Here is an 18,684-nt window from a genome sequence, read left to right as displayed (position 1 = left end):
ATTATCCAGAGATAAACAGGCTTGATCCAGGAAAACAGGTTACAGGCTAGAATACAGTCAAGTGAGGTAAACTAAAGATTATCTTTCCATGGAGAGCATTAAGCACATGCAAGAATTAAAACTATATGAAGTAAAAGGCTAAATAAGATTTTGAAATCCCACATATTTCTTCTTTCTAGCTTCAATAACCCAGCATTTCTCTCAAGACAACTGTAGCATAAGAGCTTACTTATTTTCCCATTTTTCCCACTAGTCCACAAACTCCTGAGCGTAAGAACAGTATCTGTCTTGTTCCTGGCAATGACCTAGCACCTAAAAAGCACATAATATATATCAGCTAAACGAAATCATACATTTTAAAAAGGGAGGATATGTTGTTTCTTTTTTAAGCACAGTGAATTTTTTTTATTTGGATTAGAGAAAATAGGAAATAAATAAATATGAATGCAAAGACCGTTAGTAAGAACAATGACAATTAAATATTAATCCCAGAGGATGATCATATGGTATAGGCAATGCAAAATTACTAGTCTTCTGAAAAGAATTTATGTCAACAATCAGGTTATTAGTCTGAGGGATAAAATGTTAGTTTTATGATGACTCTGATCGCTAGCATTATGGAGAATTACCTATAAGAAAAGCAAAAATATACCTACATTTTGATTGTTATTATGAAAATATATGCATCCATACAGATATAGTACAGAGAAAGAAACAGCTTTTACAGTCAGCTACTGAGAACGTAGTGATTTTTCACTTTTAAAACTCATTCAATAAAATTCAAGATATTTAACAATAATTTAAAAAATTTACCAATAAAAAATTTGTGTTTCTAGTTTCTAATGTGAGAAAGTCAAAAACAAAAATTGGCAGCAATGCTGATCATTACTGTGACAACTGCTTTAAAACTCATGTTCACATTAACATTTTAATGGTCAAAAGTTATATAGGGTCTTATGCCAGAAACTCATAAATACTGCAGAAGCAGCTGTGTGGTACACTCCCGCCACCTACTAGCACTCAAAGGCACTGCAAAATTGTAGTCTTTAACCTGGACTAAAACTCTTACTTTGAAGTTGACTGACATTTATTTGTCATTCTTTTTCCAAAATTCAAAAGAATCCTTAGACCTTTTTTTTACAAGTTACTATATTTTAAAGGGTCAGTATTAAACTATTAACATTATGCTCCAAACAATGTTGACATTTCAAATCAGAGGTGGTTGCAGTAATAGGTGTGTATCTTCAAAAGTCCACTTAGAATGACATAAATTGAAAGAGGTCTAAATGTGTGAAATATTTTCTCTATTTACAAGAATATGCAATTAGTTAAAGAACAATGGCATTAACACATAACCCGAGAACTGGACTTCATGTCTAGATAATTCTACTTAACAGATAAGTGACTTTAAACAAATCAGGTGATCTTCCTGTCTGTTTCCTCATTTATAAAACAGAAAGAATTTACAGAAGTTTTGTCAGGAGTAAGTGAGATTAAATAGAAGAAAGCACTTTTAAAGTAAAATCCTACACAAATATGTTACTTTAAATTCTGAACTACTTCTATGACTTATCACAAAACATGATACCAACTTTTACTTCCCTGAATTTAAAAATCTGAGTATCTCTAAATAATATTTTACAATAGTTGATTATCTTCACAATATTACGTTAAATCATGCTGGTCTACACATTTTAGTCTCACCGTTTCACCTGCTTCTACCCTTGGACCACAGTACCAGTCTGGACACTACCTCTGAACCTCAACTATCAGCAGATGGAGTGAAAATAGTTCCGAAGGGCAGCCAGGAGTCAGGCAGGGGGGTGTAAGGGACGGAGGAAGATGTGGTGTGGTGGCATGAGACAAGGAGCAGATCGGCAGGGATGGCCATGGGATACAGTGAGTGGTGCCTGCGGGCATACTTTAAATCAAGCACTGATTATTTTTATGTGAAACAAATTCAGCAGATTTAGAACCAGTAGGGACCTTGTATGTTTACTCTAGTACTTAAGACTAAGGCCCACAAAAATTAAACCCCAAAACATGAATTAGAGTCTAAGTTTCCTAGAAATTCCCCAGCGGTCCAGAGGTGAGGACTCCAATGATTGCTGTGGGTCCAGGTTCAATCTCTGGTTGGGGAACTAAGACCCCATAAGCCCCATGGTACGGCCAGAAAAAAAGAATCTAGGTTTCTCTGGGTTCAGAGATTTTACCATAAAACACAGAACTCAGTATTTTGTTATTATCATTATTATTAAAAGAAGTAACATTTATTAAATTTTTAAAATGTATGAGGTATTATTAGTCTATAATAGACACTCTGTTAACCCATGGAATGGTATCAGTAAAGCAGAATTTTAAGTTCTTCTCCCGTTTTCTTTTGTCGATCTATGTTTCATAAAATGTATATAATAAATCTTTTGTAATTTTTATATTTTCAGTATCTCTAAATACATAATTATATTGCTGGACACTTAAACTATCCTGGGAATTTAAAAAAAATGCTGAAAAGCTTCAAAAATTCATTTCATAACCCTGACACTGAAACTCAAAGAAAGAAAATTACGAGTTAGTTATGGCTATAACACTGAAAAAAATTTCTAAAAATTAAATTTTGTCTATTTGTTAGCATACAATGCAAAGATGGCTGCACAGATTTTCAGCGTATTTTTGCAGTCAATTGGAGCCTTTCAATTTAAAATACAGATTACATGGAGTACAAAAACGAACTTTTTGTACTGGAAAGCCCCTCAAAAAGGTGGGCTGTCACCCTCCAGAACAGGTGAATCAAAAGTACATTAGTAAGGGATCTCTGGACAAAGGGCTGATTCTAGGAATGGGACAGGAGTATCTAAAATGAACTAGGAGCATTTTGTGGTGTCAAAAAATGAAGATGTGTTTAAAACACAAATGATGGGGCATGGCCAAGGAACAGAGGGGCCAAGTGAATAAGTGTCAAACTGCCAAAACCAAAACAATCTGAGCAACACAACGAAGTATTACTGGACCAAAATCCAAGGGATAAAACAAATATCCCTGAGTCCACACTGATATAAATACATGATTGAATAAATAAACAAATGGAGGAGAACATACAAATTCCCCACATAGAAGAATTCCAAATAATCTATGTGATCTTTCTCCCTCAAGGTGGTGGAGTATAACTTCCATAAATGTGGGCTATGCAGAGTGACTTCCTTCTAAAGGGTATCCTATGGAAAGGAAGAAAAAAAAGAGTAATTTTAAAGTGGAGAAAGATCTAAGCTGCATCACCAATGATAAATCAAGTGAGCAACCTACACCCTTGCTCTGATGCTATGAGAATGCCACTTTGCTTGAGGCTTTTTTCCCCAAAACACAGAACAGTCTAACCGTGAGAAAAACATCAAACTAATTCAAACAAATCGAAACTGAAGGACGTTCCACAAAATACGTAACTGGTACTTCTCAAAACTGTCAAAGTCACCAAAAACAAGGAAATTCTGAGAAATAATCAGTCAAGAAGAGCCTAAGGAGACAAGATGACTAATGCAATGTGGTACCCTGGATGGGATTCTAAAGAAAAAAAAGAGAACATTAGATAAAAACTAAGGGAATCTGAATAAAGTATGAACTTTTAATTAAAAGTGTATCAATAGTGATTCATTCATTAGTTGTAACAAATGTACCAAAGTAGCATAAGACATTAACAACAGGAGATATTTGGTGAGACATACAGCAAACTCTGTACTATCCTTGAAACCTCTCTGTAAATCTATTCTAAAAGTAAAAGTTTAATTAAAAAAAAACTGTCCGTGACTGCTGTGTGAGAAAGATACATCATGTGCATCAAGAAACCAGGGTACTGGAAACAAGAGTTTCCAGTACTAACTTAGGAGTTACTAGGCCACACGTGGAACTGTACTGGCATGTGGCATGTTCCTGGTGAGTGAAGCAGGGCTTAGCAATATGAGATAAAGACAAATGGTGCTAAATAAAATATTAAAATAGAAAATCAGTCAGTGGTAAAGTAAAAGAATAATGTACCATAAACTGATCAGGACTCAGAAATGATTCAGTAATTGAAAATCTAGAAATTAACTCGTTACTTTAAAAAATTCAAAGGAGATCATTCCAAAAACACTAGTAAACTAGGAACAAGAAATGGCAACCCACTCCAGTACTCTTGCCTGGAAACTCCCACGGATGGAGGAGCCTGGTAGGCTGCAGTCCATGGGTCGCTAAAGGTGGGACACGACTGAGCGACGTCACTTTCACTTTTCACTTTCATGCATTGGAGAAGGAAATGGCAACCCACTCCAGTGTTCGTGCCTGGAGAATCTCAGGGACAGAGGAGCCTAGTGGGCTGCCGTCTATGGGGCTGCACAGAGTCGGACACAACTGAAGCGACTTAGCAGTAGTAGCAGCAAGAACAGGATACGTCGTTAACATAATAGGGACTACTGTCTCAAATTGGGGTCCATTTCAGAGTTAAAGGCTAAACACTAGAGGCACACACATTTTAGAGCAGCACAAGGGACTACATAAACATTTTAGAAACTAATTCAAAGGAAAACAAAAAACAAGATGTTAAAAATGAAAACTACCATTAATTATCATTTATTTCTTGAGAAATGACCCAAAGAATCAACTGAAAAGTCCTAGCATTCAGATTTTGGTCTCTAAACATCAATGTTCACTAAAATGCATCAGAGCTCCTAGAGAAACAGCTAATTCCAGGTCTGAGATACGAAATACACTATAAAAGGAGGCTGGGCCATCTTGTGTCAGAAGGCAAGGAAATTTTCGAATGATAATGGGATTGTAAAAAGAAAAAAAAGGATACAGGAATCAGCTTAGACTCCTACTGGCCAAAGTTTGGACACACTTGAGAATATCAAAAAGAATACGATTTTATTTGATTAAAATTTGCTGAACATACCTATCTACACATACCTGTTCAAGGGAAATGGAAAATATATAACCTCACGTTAGAGAGAGATTGTGTTGTCAGTCTCTTAACCACATGATCAATCTCAGCATACTAAAAATATAGTAACCCGACTTTACGTGCCTTCTCATGGAATGAAATATAAAATACATAGCAACATCTCTCAAATACTGTTGTCACAGTTAACTCTAACGTAATCAGCCCCTTAAATCTAGCTTCCAGTTTATATGAAATACAGAAAAATAAGGTAAATGACATCAGGATGCATTGACAAATGCAGAAGGTAGGGGATGCTGCAGAATAAAATGCCTGTCTCTTTAACTTGTCTAGTAAAGGTGGGGGTGGCAGGCCGGGGAGTGGGAAAAGGAGTAGTGGGATCCTTTGCTGGTCTAGATTTAAAAAGACATAAGTAACATCACAGGCAAATGCAACTGTGTTTGACTGGATCCTGGTTTAAACAACTCAAATGTCTACTGACTTTTAAGTGGATAAATAAAAGTGAAGTGAAAGTTTTAATTGCTCAGTTATGTCTGATTCTTTGCAACCCCATGGACTGTAGCCGCCCCCCAGACTCCTCTGTCCATGGAATTCTCCATGCAAGAACACTGGAGTGGGTTGCCATTTCCTTCTCCACGGGATCTTCCTGACCCAGGGATCGAATCCAGTTCTCCTAGTATTGCAGGTGGAATCTTTATCTGAGCCACCAGTGAAGCCCAAGTGGATAAAAAAAAAAAAATGTGGTGTATCCATAAAATGAAATATTATTTGGCAATAAAAAGAAATGAAGAACTGATACATGCTATAACAGATGAAACACTGAAAGCATTATACTAAGGAAAAGCATACATGTTATATTATTCATTTACATGAAATGTCAAGAATAGGCAGATCCACAAAGAAAGAAAGTAAGATTAGTAGTTGATAGGAGAACATTGGTGAAAAGGGAGTGATTGATAATGGGTATGGGATTTCCTTTCTATGGTGATGAAAATTTCTGGAGTTAAGTAGTGGTGACGGTTGCACATTTCTGTGACTACGCTAAAAACCACTGAGCTGTAAACTTTAAAAGGATGCATTCTACAGTATGTGAATTATCTCAATAAAGCTGCGATTAAAAAGAAAAAATAAGTTTGTAAGAAATCAATACAGCATCAAAATGGGCAAAGGAGCAAAAAAAAGTATTCTACAAAGGAATAAACTTTCACCCTCATTTGAATTCAAAGACATACATATTTCAAATAAAATTTTTACCTATCAAGCTAATAGGTAATAATAATATCTAATCTGGTAAGAGTACAGAAAAATACAGGCTTTCTCACTATCTGCTGGTTTGTATTTGGAGGAATTTTATATAATCAAATAACTATCACAATATATATAAAAAATCCTTAAAAGATCTATATCCTTTGACCTGACTTCTCATTTTAGTAAGTTATCTGAGGAACATAATCAGAAATATATATAAATATTAATTTCTAAGAATATTCATTATATGTTTCTAATAAAGAAAACTGTTAGAAAGCCTAAATGTATCAGTTTTATAGTCACACATACAAAATACTATTATAAAATAAAGTGTTATAATAATTCTTATTTTTTAAAAAATAACTCTTACCCGTAAGGTCACTACTCGTGCTTTGGGGTTTCGAATAGATGGTCCTGATGAAATATAATCAGCTGTGTCAATTTCAATTGGAAAATGCTTCTCACATTTCTCATCACTGTCTAATGCAGCTGGCCACTCAGTGCAAAAATCTGAGAATTAAAAAAATTTTCAATTGTAGTTTTATAATTCTCATTGTAATACATATTACCAGACAAAATCAAATTAATGAGGGAGATCACTTTTTAGGATACATGAAATGAAAGAACAGATTCTCTTTTGCACTTTATATACATCATCATCCCACATGCATCACTTTTCTTCCTAGGTGAATCCTAATTAGGGGATTTAATTAAGGGAATGATTTGGCTAGTTCAGGTTTTGTGGGGAGCAGTAAGTTAAAAGGGAACTATGACCTGATGGAAGCTTATTATAGCTTTGCACATATCTGTTATGAGACAGTGTTAATTCCTGACCAACTGAAAGCAAAAAATTTCATAGAGCCTGGAGCATTATTGTTTTTGAAACGGCAATAGGTAATATGAATTCACATCCAAATGAAGGTTATTAAAAATCAGATGACGGGGAAACGGAAGTGAGCGGCAGGGCCAGCTGACCATAACAGTGAGAGTTTGTGCGCCAAACAAGTTGAACATGAATGTGAGAGGACTTGGATCTCAGCTAAAGGACAGTATTCCAGTTACTGAGCTTGTCAGCAAGTGGACCTTTTGAAAGTCATGATCTTCTTCGAAAAGGTTTCTTGTGTGAAAAATGAACTTCTGCCCAGTCATCCTCTTGAATTATCAGAAAAAAATTACCAGCTCAACCAAGATAAGATGAACTTCTCCACACTGAGAAACATCCAGGGTCTATTTGCGTCACTAAAACTGCAGATGGAATTCAAAGCAGGGCAGCAGGTTAAGTGTCTTCCATTTCTTCCAAGCTCAAACCTTTCACTGGATATTTTGAGGGGTAACGACGAGACTATTGGATTTGAAGACATTCTAAATGACCCATCAAAAAGTGAACTAATAGGAGAACCGCATTTGATGGTTGAATATAAACTTGGCTTACTGTAATGCTGTGTGCTGTTCATGGAAGTAGAGGGGCTGCGTCTTGTTTACAGTTGTCTTTTTCCTATAATTTGATGTGTACGACATTAAAAGTACTGACACATTAAAAAAAAAAAAATCAGTTGAAGGGAAGTGAAAGAAGCTCTGAAGAGGCTTTAAGAGGGGATTCCCAGGTGGTCCAGTGGGTAGGACTCAGTGCTCTCACTGTCGTGGCCCAGGTTCAATTCCTGGTCAGGGAACTAACATCCACCAAGCCATGTGGTACAAGCTCTACCAGAGAACTGAGATGTTGTCAATCTTCTTTGTCAACAGGGCCTCTAACTGTAAAGCCTGAGTTACCTTTCAGTTCAGTTCAGTTGCTCAGTTGTGTCCGACTCTTTGCAACCCCATGAATCACAGCACACCAGGCCTCCCTGTCCATCACCAACTCCCGGAGTTCACTCAGACTCACGTCCATCCAGTCAGTGATGCCATCCAGCCATCTCATCCTCTGTCGTCCCCTTCTCCTGCCCCCAATCCCTCCCAGCATCAGAGTCTTTTCCAATGAGTCAACTCTTCGCATGAGGTAGCCAAAGTACTGGAGTTTCAGCTTTCAGAGTCACCTTTAAATGATCCTTAATTCATGTTTCTTTTGACTTCTGAGCTCCTGGCACTAAATGGAAAGAACAGACTTGTCTGCATATTCATGCAAGACAGCCAGTCTGGAGAGAGTGGGTCTACGTCTGAGATCTGGGCTACAAGCAGAAGTTCTAAGCCCGGAGAACACTGCTCATAGCAGAGGTACAAACTCAGGCCTCAAATGGGAAAAGAAAAATCTTTCAAGGAAACGAGAGAGCTCCCAGCCTCCTGTAGCTATCAGTACAATACCGAGGCACTCCCTAGGTGGGCAACTGATTTCATTTTGCCCTAGTCTATCAAGTTAGTACAGTACAGGGCTCCCAGTCTGGGATGAAAACTTCTAAGATTATCAGGTTCCCCTTAACAGAAATCCCATTTCCTAAACAACCTTTTCCTAAGAAGAGCTAAAAGTAATAGGTTTCTTAGATCAAGCGCATGAGACCCCATGGATCCATGCTTTCTCCAACAACATTTTCCCCAAGCTAACGACTTTCTTATAGTAGACACTATATTTAGCTCCTGTTTAGACTTTAAAATCAGTCAGCAAAATGTCACTCCAGATTACAGAGACTTTCCAAGACCTGGGACTAAATATATGTTAGCAAATTAAGTATAGCTCACACCATTCCCTAAATACTGTGTTTAAGAGATCAATACCCAGACACTCTGAGGGGAAGAAATAGCTTTGCCATTAAGAACATTTTGACATTTAAATAAAATGAAAGGAGCAAAATTCCTGGGGTTAAACTGCATTCCCATTATGGACTAATCCCAGTATCCTGTACTATAAGATGCAGCAGTGCCAGGCACTTTGTAAGACAGACTAGTGTGGGGAATTTTATGAGTTACTGAGTTTGTACTGACCTTTTTAAAAAAAAAAAAAAAAAAAAAACTTTGGATAAGTCATTTCAATCACCAGATGATAATTACAGTTTTTGAATTAAATTGCCCGATTATATGTTCAAAAAACCCCAGCCAACTGGAAAGTACATAATAGACCCCTCTCAACCTTTTGTTCATCTGATAGGTAGAGCAATAGACTAGAATTTGGAAGACCTTGGTTTTTACTTAACTTCTGCCACTGATTATTAAAGTTTTGGTAAATTACCTAACTTTCCTGTGCTTCAAATTTTCCATCTGCAAGTCAGATACAAAATCTGAACTGACCTACTCTGAAAGAAAACTGAGAAGAAATACTTGAAAAGCCTGTGAGTTATTTGGAAGATATGATCTAAATCTAGAAGCTGGCAAAAGTATAAAGGCAAAATTAAGGAAAGATTAAAACATTCACTTAAATATTGTAAAATATAATGCTACTCTTGTAAATGTACTGTATAGAACCCTTTCATTTAAAAACTATTAAGTATTTTCGAACTATCTCATTACCAGTTTCTAAATTATAAATGCACATTAAAAAATAATGTTTAAAAAACAAAAAAAGTGGAATTTATCACAGGGTAATATATTTGGTCTTCTGTGTGTTCTTTCCATTTCGTCTTGGTCTCTTCAGCATCTACTAGGTCTCTACTGTTTCTGTCCTTTATTGTGCTCATCTTTGTGTGTAAAGAGGGCTTCCCTGGTGGCTCAGACAGTAAGGAATCTGCCTGCAATGCAGGAGACCTGGGTTCGATCCCTGGGTTGGGAAGATCTTCTGGAGAAGAGAATGGCAATCTCCTCCAGTATTCTGGCCTGGAGAAATCCATGGACAGAGGAGCCTGACAGGTTGCAGTTCACGGGGTCACAGAGAGTTGGACACGACTGAGTGACTTTCACTTTTTCACTTTTGGGTGTAAAGAAGGCAGAGTGCCAAAGAATTGATGCCTTTGAACTGTGGTGCTAGAGAAGACTCCTGAAAGTCCCTTGGACAGCAAGGAGATCAAACCAGTCAATCTTAAGGGAAATCAACTCTGAAAACCATTGGGAGGACTGATGATGAAAGCTCCAGCATTTTGGTCTGATGTGAAAAGCCGACTCACTGGAAAAGTCCTCGATGATGGGAAAGACTGAGAGTAGAAGAAAAAGAGAGTATCAGAGGATGAGATGGCTGGGTGGCATTACTGATGCAATGGACATGAACTTGGGCAAACTTTGGGAGATGGTGAGGGACAGGGAGGCCTGGTGTGCTGCAATCCATAGGGTCACAAAGAGTTGGACACGACTGGGCGACTGAACAACAATCCATTTGTTAACCGGCTTTGCAAAGGATCAAAAAATTACATATGATTTGTATCATATGGGGCACAAATGTGCACCAGTGATCTCTGTCAGTCTAACATTGCTGCTGCTGCTGCTGCTAAGTCACTTCAGTTGTGTCTGACTCTGTGCGACCCCACAGATGGCAGCCCACCAGGCTCCCCCATCCCTGGGATTCTCCAGGCAAGAACACTGGAGTGGGTTGCCATTTCCTTCTCCAATGCATGAAAATGAAAAATGAAAGTGAAGTCTCTCAGTCGTGTCCGACTCTTAGCGACCCCATGGACTGCAGCCCACCAGGCTCCTCCATCCATGGGATTTTCCAGGCAAGAGTACTGGAGTGGGGTGCCATTGCCTTCTCCGCAGTCTAACATTAGGCGCCAACAAATAAAGAAACATACAATCTAAAGGGACAGAAGTTCATCCTAATGTCTCAGAAGACAACATAACTTAATGAAAATAAGAGAGATTTTTCTTCCCTCATTTCAAGTGTAAGGTTATTATTCCTGCTTTTTAGACCTCTTTTTACGATCTTTTCATTTTTTTTTCTTCCTTTTAATTTTCAACTGGAAGGCCCTTACAGAAGCTCAAATTTCATCATAATCATTTTACTACTTTATTTCTCCTATTAGCATAATCAGGCCACCTATGAAGTTTCTGGTTTCATTTCCTTTTCTGAAAAGCCTTGATAACTATACTGAGCAAGTAGACATCACCTTCAGATGAACATGGGAGTCCATGTATCTCAATACTCCATCTTCATTTCCTTTGGATATATATCAAGAAATAGGATTGCTGGATTATATAGTGTTCTAATTTTCACTTTTTTGAGGACTCTCCATGGTGTTTTCCACAGTGGCTGCACCAATTTGCATTCCCACCAACTGGGCACAAGGGTCCTCTTCTCCACATCTTCATCAACAGGTTACCTTCCTGACAATAGTCACTTTGGTGCAGTGATTTTGAAATTTTTTCCCCCTGATAATTAGTGAAGTTGAGCATCTTTTCATGTACTTATCGGGCATTTGTAAATCTTCTTTGGAAAAATGGTGTCTATTTAGCTCTGCACATTTAAAATCAGTTTTTTTTTTTTTTTTTTTTTAATATTGAGTTGTATGAGTTCTTTACATATCTTGGCTATTAACCTCTTAACAGATACATGACTTGCAAATGTTTTCTACCATTCCACAGATTGCCTTTTCACTTCACTGATGGTTTCCTTTGCTGTGCAGAAGCTTTTTAGTTTGATGTAGTCCCACTTGTTTATTTTTGCTTTTCTTGCCTTTCCTTTAGGTGTCAAATTCCTAAAAATCATTGCCAAGACCAATGTCAAGGAGCTTACACGCAATGTTTTTCTCCAGGAGTTTTATGGTTTCAGGTCTTATGTTCAAGTTTTTAATTCATATTCATTTTTGTGTATAGTGTAAGAATGTGGTTCTCCCAACAACATTTACTGAAGAACTATCCTTTCCTGATTAAGTGTTTTTGGTTCTTTTGTCACAAATTAAGTAAACAAATACACGACTTTATTTTGGAATTCTGTTCTGTTCCACTGATCTATGTGTCTGTTTTTATGACGAAACCACACTGTTTTCTGACTACTACTATTGCTTTGTAATACAGTTTGAAATCAGGATGTGTGATGGCTCCAGCTTTGCTCTTCTTTCTCAAAACTGCTTTGGCTATTTGAGGTCTTTTACAGTTTGTTCCATGTCTGGGAAAAATACCTTTGGAATTTTGACAGAGACTGCATTGAATCTGTATATTGGTTTGAGTTTTATGGGTGTTTTAACATTATTAATTCTTTCAATCCATATCTTAACACTTATTGGTGTCTTCTTCAATTTCTTTCATCAATACTAGTATTCAGTATACAGATCTTTCACCCTTGGTTAAATATATTCCTAAGTACTTTATTCTTATTTTTATTATGTGTTCATATATATTTTACTTTTATTTCTTCCAGTTTTGAGACCTAATTGGTATATAGCACTGTATAAGTTTTAAGCGCTTTTTAAAAAGCTGGCTTAAAACCCAACATTAAAAAAACTAAGATCATGGCATCTGGTCTCATCACTTTATGGCAAATAGGAGGGGAAAAGGTGGAAGCAGTGATAGATTTCCTCTTTTAGGGCTCCAAAATCACTGTGGATGGTGACTGCAGCCATGAAAATCAGAAGACATTTTGCTTCTTGGAAGGAAACTTATGACAAACCTAGACAGTGTATTAAAAAGCAAAGACATCACTTTGTTGACAAAGGTCCCTAGAGTCAAAGCAATGGTCTTTCAGAATTGAACCATAAGGAAGGCTGAGCACCAAAGAATTGACGCTTTCGAATTGTAGTGCTGGAGAAGACTCTTGAGAGTCCCTTGGACAGCAAGAAGATCAAACCAGTCAGTTGTAAAGGAAATCAACCCTGATTACTCACTGGAAGGACTGATGCTGAAGCTGAAGCTCCAACACTTTGGCCACCCAATGTGAACATGTGACTCAATAGAAAAGACACTGGGAAAGATAAAAGGCAAAAGGAGAAGGGGGTGGAAGATGATGAGATGGTTGGATAGCATTACTAACTCAATGGACAAGAACTTGGGGAAACCTCGGGAGATAGTGAGGGACAGGGAGACCTGGTGTGCTGTAGCCCATGGGGTCACAAAGAGTCAGATACGGCTGAGGGACTGAACAACAACTGTGCAATTTAAGGTACAGGGCATAATAATTTGAATTACATAAATTATGAATGATTATCATAATAAATTTAATGACTATCCGTCTATAAATACAAAATAAAATAAATAGAAAAAAAAACTTCTCCCTTGTGATAAGAACTCTTAGGATTTCTTCTCTTAAAAACTTTCATAGATAACATGTAGTAGTATTAATTATATTCATCATATCATACATTACATCCTTAGTATTCAGTTACCTTGTAACTGGAAGTCTGTATCTTCTGACTGCCTTCATTCAATTCTTCCTCCCCTCACCCAGTACTTTATTCTTTTTGGTGCTATTGTAAACGATTTTCTTAACTTCTCTTTCTTCATCTCCTTCTGAACTCCCAACTTCACTGCAGAAAATGCAACTGATTTTTGTATACTAACTGTATCCTGCAACTTTACTGAATCCATTTATTAAGTTTTTTTTGAGTCATTAGGATTTTATATGCATAAAATAATGTCATCAGCAAGTAACGACAATTTTCCTTCCTCCTTTCCTATGCCTTCTGTTTCTTCTTGCCTAGCTGCTCTGGCTAGAACTGACACTACTATGTTGAATAAAAGTGGTGAAAGTGGCATCCCTGTCTTGTCCTGATCCTAGCAGAAAAGCTTTTAGCTTTTCATTGCTGTACTATGATATCAGCTTTGAGCTTATTATATGTGGCCTTTATTATGTTGAAGTTTATTCCCTCTATACACACTGTGTTGAGTTTTCTCATGAAAGGATGCTGAATTCTATCAAATGCCTTTTCTGCATCTATTGAGAAGATCATATGATTTTTATCTTCCATTTGTTAATGTGATATGTCACACTGATTTACTTGCAGGTGCTGCACCACCTGGCATCCCTGAAATAAATCCTTCTTGATCATGGTGTATGACCCTTTTAATGTACTGTTGAATTTGGTTTGCTAGTATTTTGTTGAGGAGTTTTGCATCTACGTTCATCAGGGATATTAGCCTGTGTTATTTGCCTTTGTAGGAGAAGGCAATGGCACCCCACTCTAGTACTCTTGCCTGGAAAAATCCCATGGACAGAGGAGCCTGGTGGGCTGTAGTCCATGGGGTCGCTAAGAGTCGGACACAACTGAGCAACTTCACTTTCACTTTTCACTTTCCTGCATTGGAGAAGGAAATGGCGACCTACTCCAGTGTTCTTGCCTGGAGAATCCCAGGGACGGGGGAGCCTGGTGGGCTGCCGTCTATGGGATCGCACAGAGTCGGACACGACTGATGTGACTTAGTCCGGTTTTGGAATCAGGATAATGCTAAGTTTATGACTTTGGGTCGTCTCTTCTCTTTTACTTTTTTGGAAGTTTGAGAAGGATTGATATTAATTCTTTAAATGTTTAGTAGAACAAACCAGTGAATTTGGAATTTGGGATTAACATATACACATGATTATATATAAATAACTAACAAAGACCTACTGTATAGCACAGAGAACTATACTCAGTATTTTAAAATAACCTATAAGGGAAAATAATCTATAAAAGTATACATAGATTTATACATATGTTTAATTGAATCACTTTGATGTACTGCTGAAATTAAGCAAACGCTGTAAATCAACTATGATTCAATTAAAAAAAAATCACCAATGAAGCCATCTGGAGTGACTCAATCTCCTTACTAGTAACTGGTCCATTCAGATTTTCTATGCTTGCTTCAGTCTTGGTACATTATATATTTGTAGGACTGTATCCATTTCTTCTAGATTGTCCAATTTGTTGGCATAAAAATGTTAACAGTAGTCTCTTAGATCCTTTGCATTTCTGTGATATCAGTTGTAACATCTCCTATTTCATTTTTAATTTTCAAGCCTCTCTTTTTCTTGCTAGATAAAGGTTTGTCTATATTGTTTATCTTTTCAAAAAATAAGCTCTTATTTATCTTTTCTGTTGTCCTGTCTTAATTTATTCCCATTCCAACCATTATACTTCCTTCCTTCTACTAACTCTGGGCTAAGTTTGTTCTTCTTTTTCTAATTCCAAGTTAGGTGGCTTAGTCGATATTTTTCTTTATTCTTACGTAGGCTGTTATTGCTATAAAATTACTTCCTGGAACTGCTTTTGAGACATCCCATATCTCAAGGTATTTTCTGATGTCTCTTTGATTGCTTCTTTGAATCAGTATGTGTTTTGGGGCATTATTTAATCTCCAGCTGTTCGTGAATTTTCAATAGATTTCTAGTTTCAAATCATTGTGGCTGGAAAAAATGTTTGATGTGATTTCAATCTTCTTAAATTTTATTAAGACTTATTTTATGGTCTAACATATGATCTATCCTGAAATCATGTTTCATTTGTACTTTAGAAGAATGTGTATTCTACTGCTGTTGGATAGAATGTTATGTAAATGTTAAATTCATTTGGTCTAATGTGTAAGCTTAAATCCAATGTCTCCTTACTGATTTTCCATCTGGATGATCTACCCATTGTTGAAGGTGGAGTACTGAAGCTCCCTACTATAACTGTATTGCTTTCTATTTCTTCCTTCAATTCTGTAAATATTTTCTGTATATTAAGTGCTCCAATTTTTGGTGCCCAAATATTTACAAATACTGTATTCTTTTGATAAACTGACGCCTTTATCATTGGAAATGAGATTCCTGTTAAATTAATAAAATATTAAGTTCATATTATAAAACAACCACATACCTTTAAGAGCCTCACAGTGCTTTTTAATTGCTACAGGAGTCAAATGCAGAAAATTGGGAATCTAAAAGAGAGAATTTTAAAGGATAAATTAGCTAAGTGTCTTTGTTTTTTGTTTGTTTTTTTGGCCATGCCATGCAGAGTGGGATCTTAGTTCCCCAACCAAAGACTGAACAAGGCCACAGCAGTGATAATACCAGGCCCTAATCACTGGATGGCCAGGGAATTCTGACTAAGTCTCTTAAAAATATGAAACACAATTTTCTCATAAAATTAAATCATAAGCCTCACAAACCTTGTGAGGAATTTATTAAATAAAATCTATTTTTTTTAACAATACTGATTCCATGTCACAGATGTTGTAAATTTAAGAAATGAATTTCCTGAAATAAAGATTCCGTACCAAGTATCTTATAAGAATAATGGTAGAGAAAAAAACATTATTTTTATAGTATTATTCCTGCCACAAATCTACAGGTGTACATATTTCCCTTATAAAACTGAAAACACTTAAAGACACAGACCATTGTTTAATAATCTTAATCCCCCTGGAACACACACCACTGCAAGAAATTTTCTGTTTTATCCTTAACAGACATTTTATGAATTCAATGGAATGAATAAACAAAGCAAGGAAATCTTAAATGAATAGTTAAATGAACTTGGGAATATGTTTATAATACATTGAAAGGTTCTCTATTTACAGGGCCAATGAAAACTTAGGTAAGGTCAGCAATTTGATTCCTTCAAATAAATAATTAACACTTCCTGGGATATTTTTAAAATAATGTTAAGCATTTAAAGAGAAAATTTAGTTTAAAGAAACTTATTTTGAAAGAAAATCTGAATAAGCAGAAAGTTCCTCCAAACATTATGTCTGGAGTCTTAAGTACCAATCAGAAAATGGTTATTTTAAACAAGAGAAAACAGACACCAAATAGTGGGATTATGGGGGTGAGTGACTTCATTTTCTATACTTCTATTTTTGAAACGTGACTCAAAGTCATAAAAGGAAAAAACAATAGTGAATGCTTACATAGGATTTATATTGGCACTGCTTTATGAACTCTGCATACATTACCTCAGTTTACAAGCTTTTATCCATATGGCACTTACTGGGAACAGATCATATCACTGGACTAAGCATATAGGTGACTCTTCAAAGGGACAGCATGCATTAAATGTTTGGATTTTTATATTTATTAAAATTCCATTCATGACCACCATTACAACATTATAAACATATCGTTACTCTCTCTCACAGTGATATTTTCCAAAGTTTTTTTTTTTCTTTAAACTAAGTTGAATTCTTCTCTTCCATTTGAAGAAAAGATTAGTTTTACAAGTGTTTGCTTTATCTCTTGATAAAGCAATAGATTTTGTTCCCTTGTCCAAATTTCATCTACCTGTCCCCAGCAAAAGATGATCCCCTCTCCATGTTATTATCTCATTTAAAAAAAATTTTTATTTACTATCTCATTTTTTTACCATCAACTTTTAGCAAATTTTTGTTTTTCATTCAGTAGAAAATACAGTTTCTCTCATTTAGTAGAAAATACAATTCCTTGATGATAATTTCATTGTAGGTAAAAGGAAACCATCTAAGACATGCATTCCCTGGTGATGGACATTTATATTTTAAGAAGTCTACTTTTCATATATCACAAAAGGTGCTATCAACTCATTATAGATGCATTTAACTGAAGCATTTAACATGACCTATTTTGCTTCATGAAATAAAGACGTTTAAGGACTATAACAATAATACTAAATTAATTTTCTGGGAAGTTTTTAAATTTCTTTTTTAAAAGTAAAAACTTCACTCCGTCCCCAATTCTCACTCTCAAATTAGGTTATTTCATTTAGTTCTGTTTGAAAAACACAATATAGAAAATATACAATAGAAAAGAAAAAGTCAAAAGGAAGCCAAAGGACCAATTAATTACCCATTCTTAAATGCCTAGAATTCTTTGAGCCATCTTTACCAGGGATAAGTAAAACATAGTATCCATTATTACCTGCAAAACAACTCAATTAAAATGCAGTAAGCTGCGATGCGCTGAACCTTGAAGCGCTGCGGGGAGGGGCGGGGAGTGGTGAGGGCAGGGGGAGGGTAGGTGTCTGAGGGAAATCAACATTTCTTGAAATGTAAATTTCAGCCAATGAACCAGCAACTTATCCTACCTTTAGAAGTTCCAGATTTCCCTCCTTAGCCATGGGCACTCCCCTTTTTACTGGATAACCCATTCGAACCGGAAGAGGTACTGCGGAGGGTTTAAATGGAGCTGCAACAGGGTAAACACTAGGCCAGTCCTGGTCAACAGACATTTTCTCTGTCCTGGGAGGTAGTGCCTGAAGAATGTAAAACAGTTTAATATTTTAAATATAAACATGAACTTTAATTTTAAAGGAAAAAAAGTACAATTAAGAGAAACACAAGGACTTGCAACCTATATAAAATCTGACGTCCCCTAACTGCTGCTGTTGAAATAAAAAAAAACAAAAAAAAACAAACCTACCTAGACATCCTTGGCAGTTTCCTCAAACCCTGTGGAAAGGAACCCTTTAATAGCACATTTGCTTTACAAAAAATTTTCTCTTACTTACTGAGTCTTTTAGCAAACTTTCTGCATATTGTTTATGAAGGGGTCAGTAACAGTATATTTTGAATAATTTTTAAAACTTCAATGAAAGTCAGTACATGAGATGACAATGAGAATTTGAAATAAGGAAAAGAAGAAATAAGAAAAATAAAGAATAAGAATTCAGAAATAAATTAAGATTAAACTAACTGAATAGACACATAATAAGAAATGTCTTCCACGCCCAGAGAATAGCTACACGATAACTTAGTCAATCACATTAACATTTATTGTTTAAACTGTATTTGAC

The 18,684-nt window shown here is 36.1% G+C and overlaps 1 protein-coding gene and 1 pseudogene across 2 annotated transcripts in view; one reads left to right on the top strand and one right to left on the bottom strand.

Annotated features, from left to right (window-relative positions):
* MRPS35 (mitochondrial ribosomal protein S35) overlaps positions 1-18,684 on the bottom strand; it is a 44,963-nt gene that overhangs the window by 19,990 nt on the left and 6,289 nt on the right. For both annotated transcript variants that reach the window (XM_006079538.4, XM_006079540.4), the window contains 3 exons: positions 17,977-18,144; positions 15,796-15,856; positions 6,546-6,685 (listed from right to left, as the gene is read on the bottom strand). In XM_006079538.4, coding sequence (XP_006079600.1) covers positions 6,546-6,685; positions 15,796-15,856; positions 17,977-18,144 — 369 coding nt within the window. The remainder of the gene's footprint in view (positions 1-6,545; positions 6,686-15,795; positions 15,857-17,976; positions 18,145-18,684) is intronic.
* LOC102396165 lies at positions 7,188-7,710 on the top strand (annotated as a pseudogene).

This window comes from Bubalus bubalis, chromosome 4 (assembly GCF_019923935.1).
Source record: "Bubalus bubalis isolate 160015118507 breed Murrah chromosome 4, NDDB_SH_1, whole genome shotgun sequence".
NCBI classification, from domain to species: Eukaryota; Metazoa; Chordata; class Mammalia; order Artiodactyla; family Bovidae; genus Bubalus; species Bubalus bubalis.
Note: the sequence above shows the minus strand (reverse complement) of the source record. Positions and strands in the feature narration are given on the sequence as shown.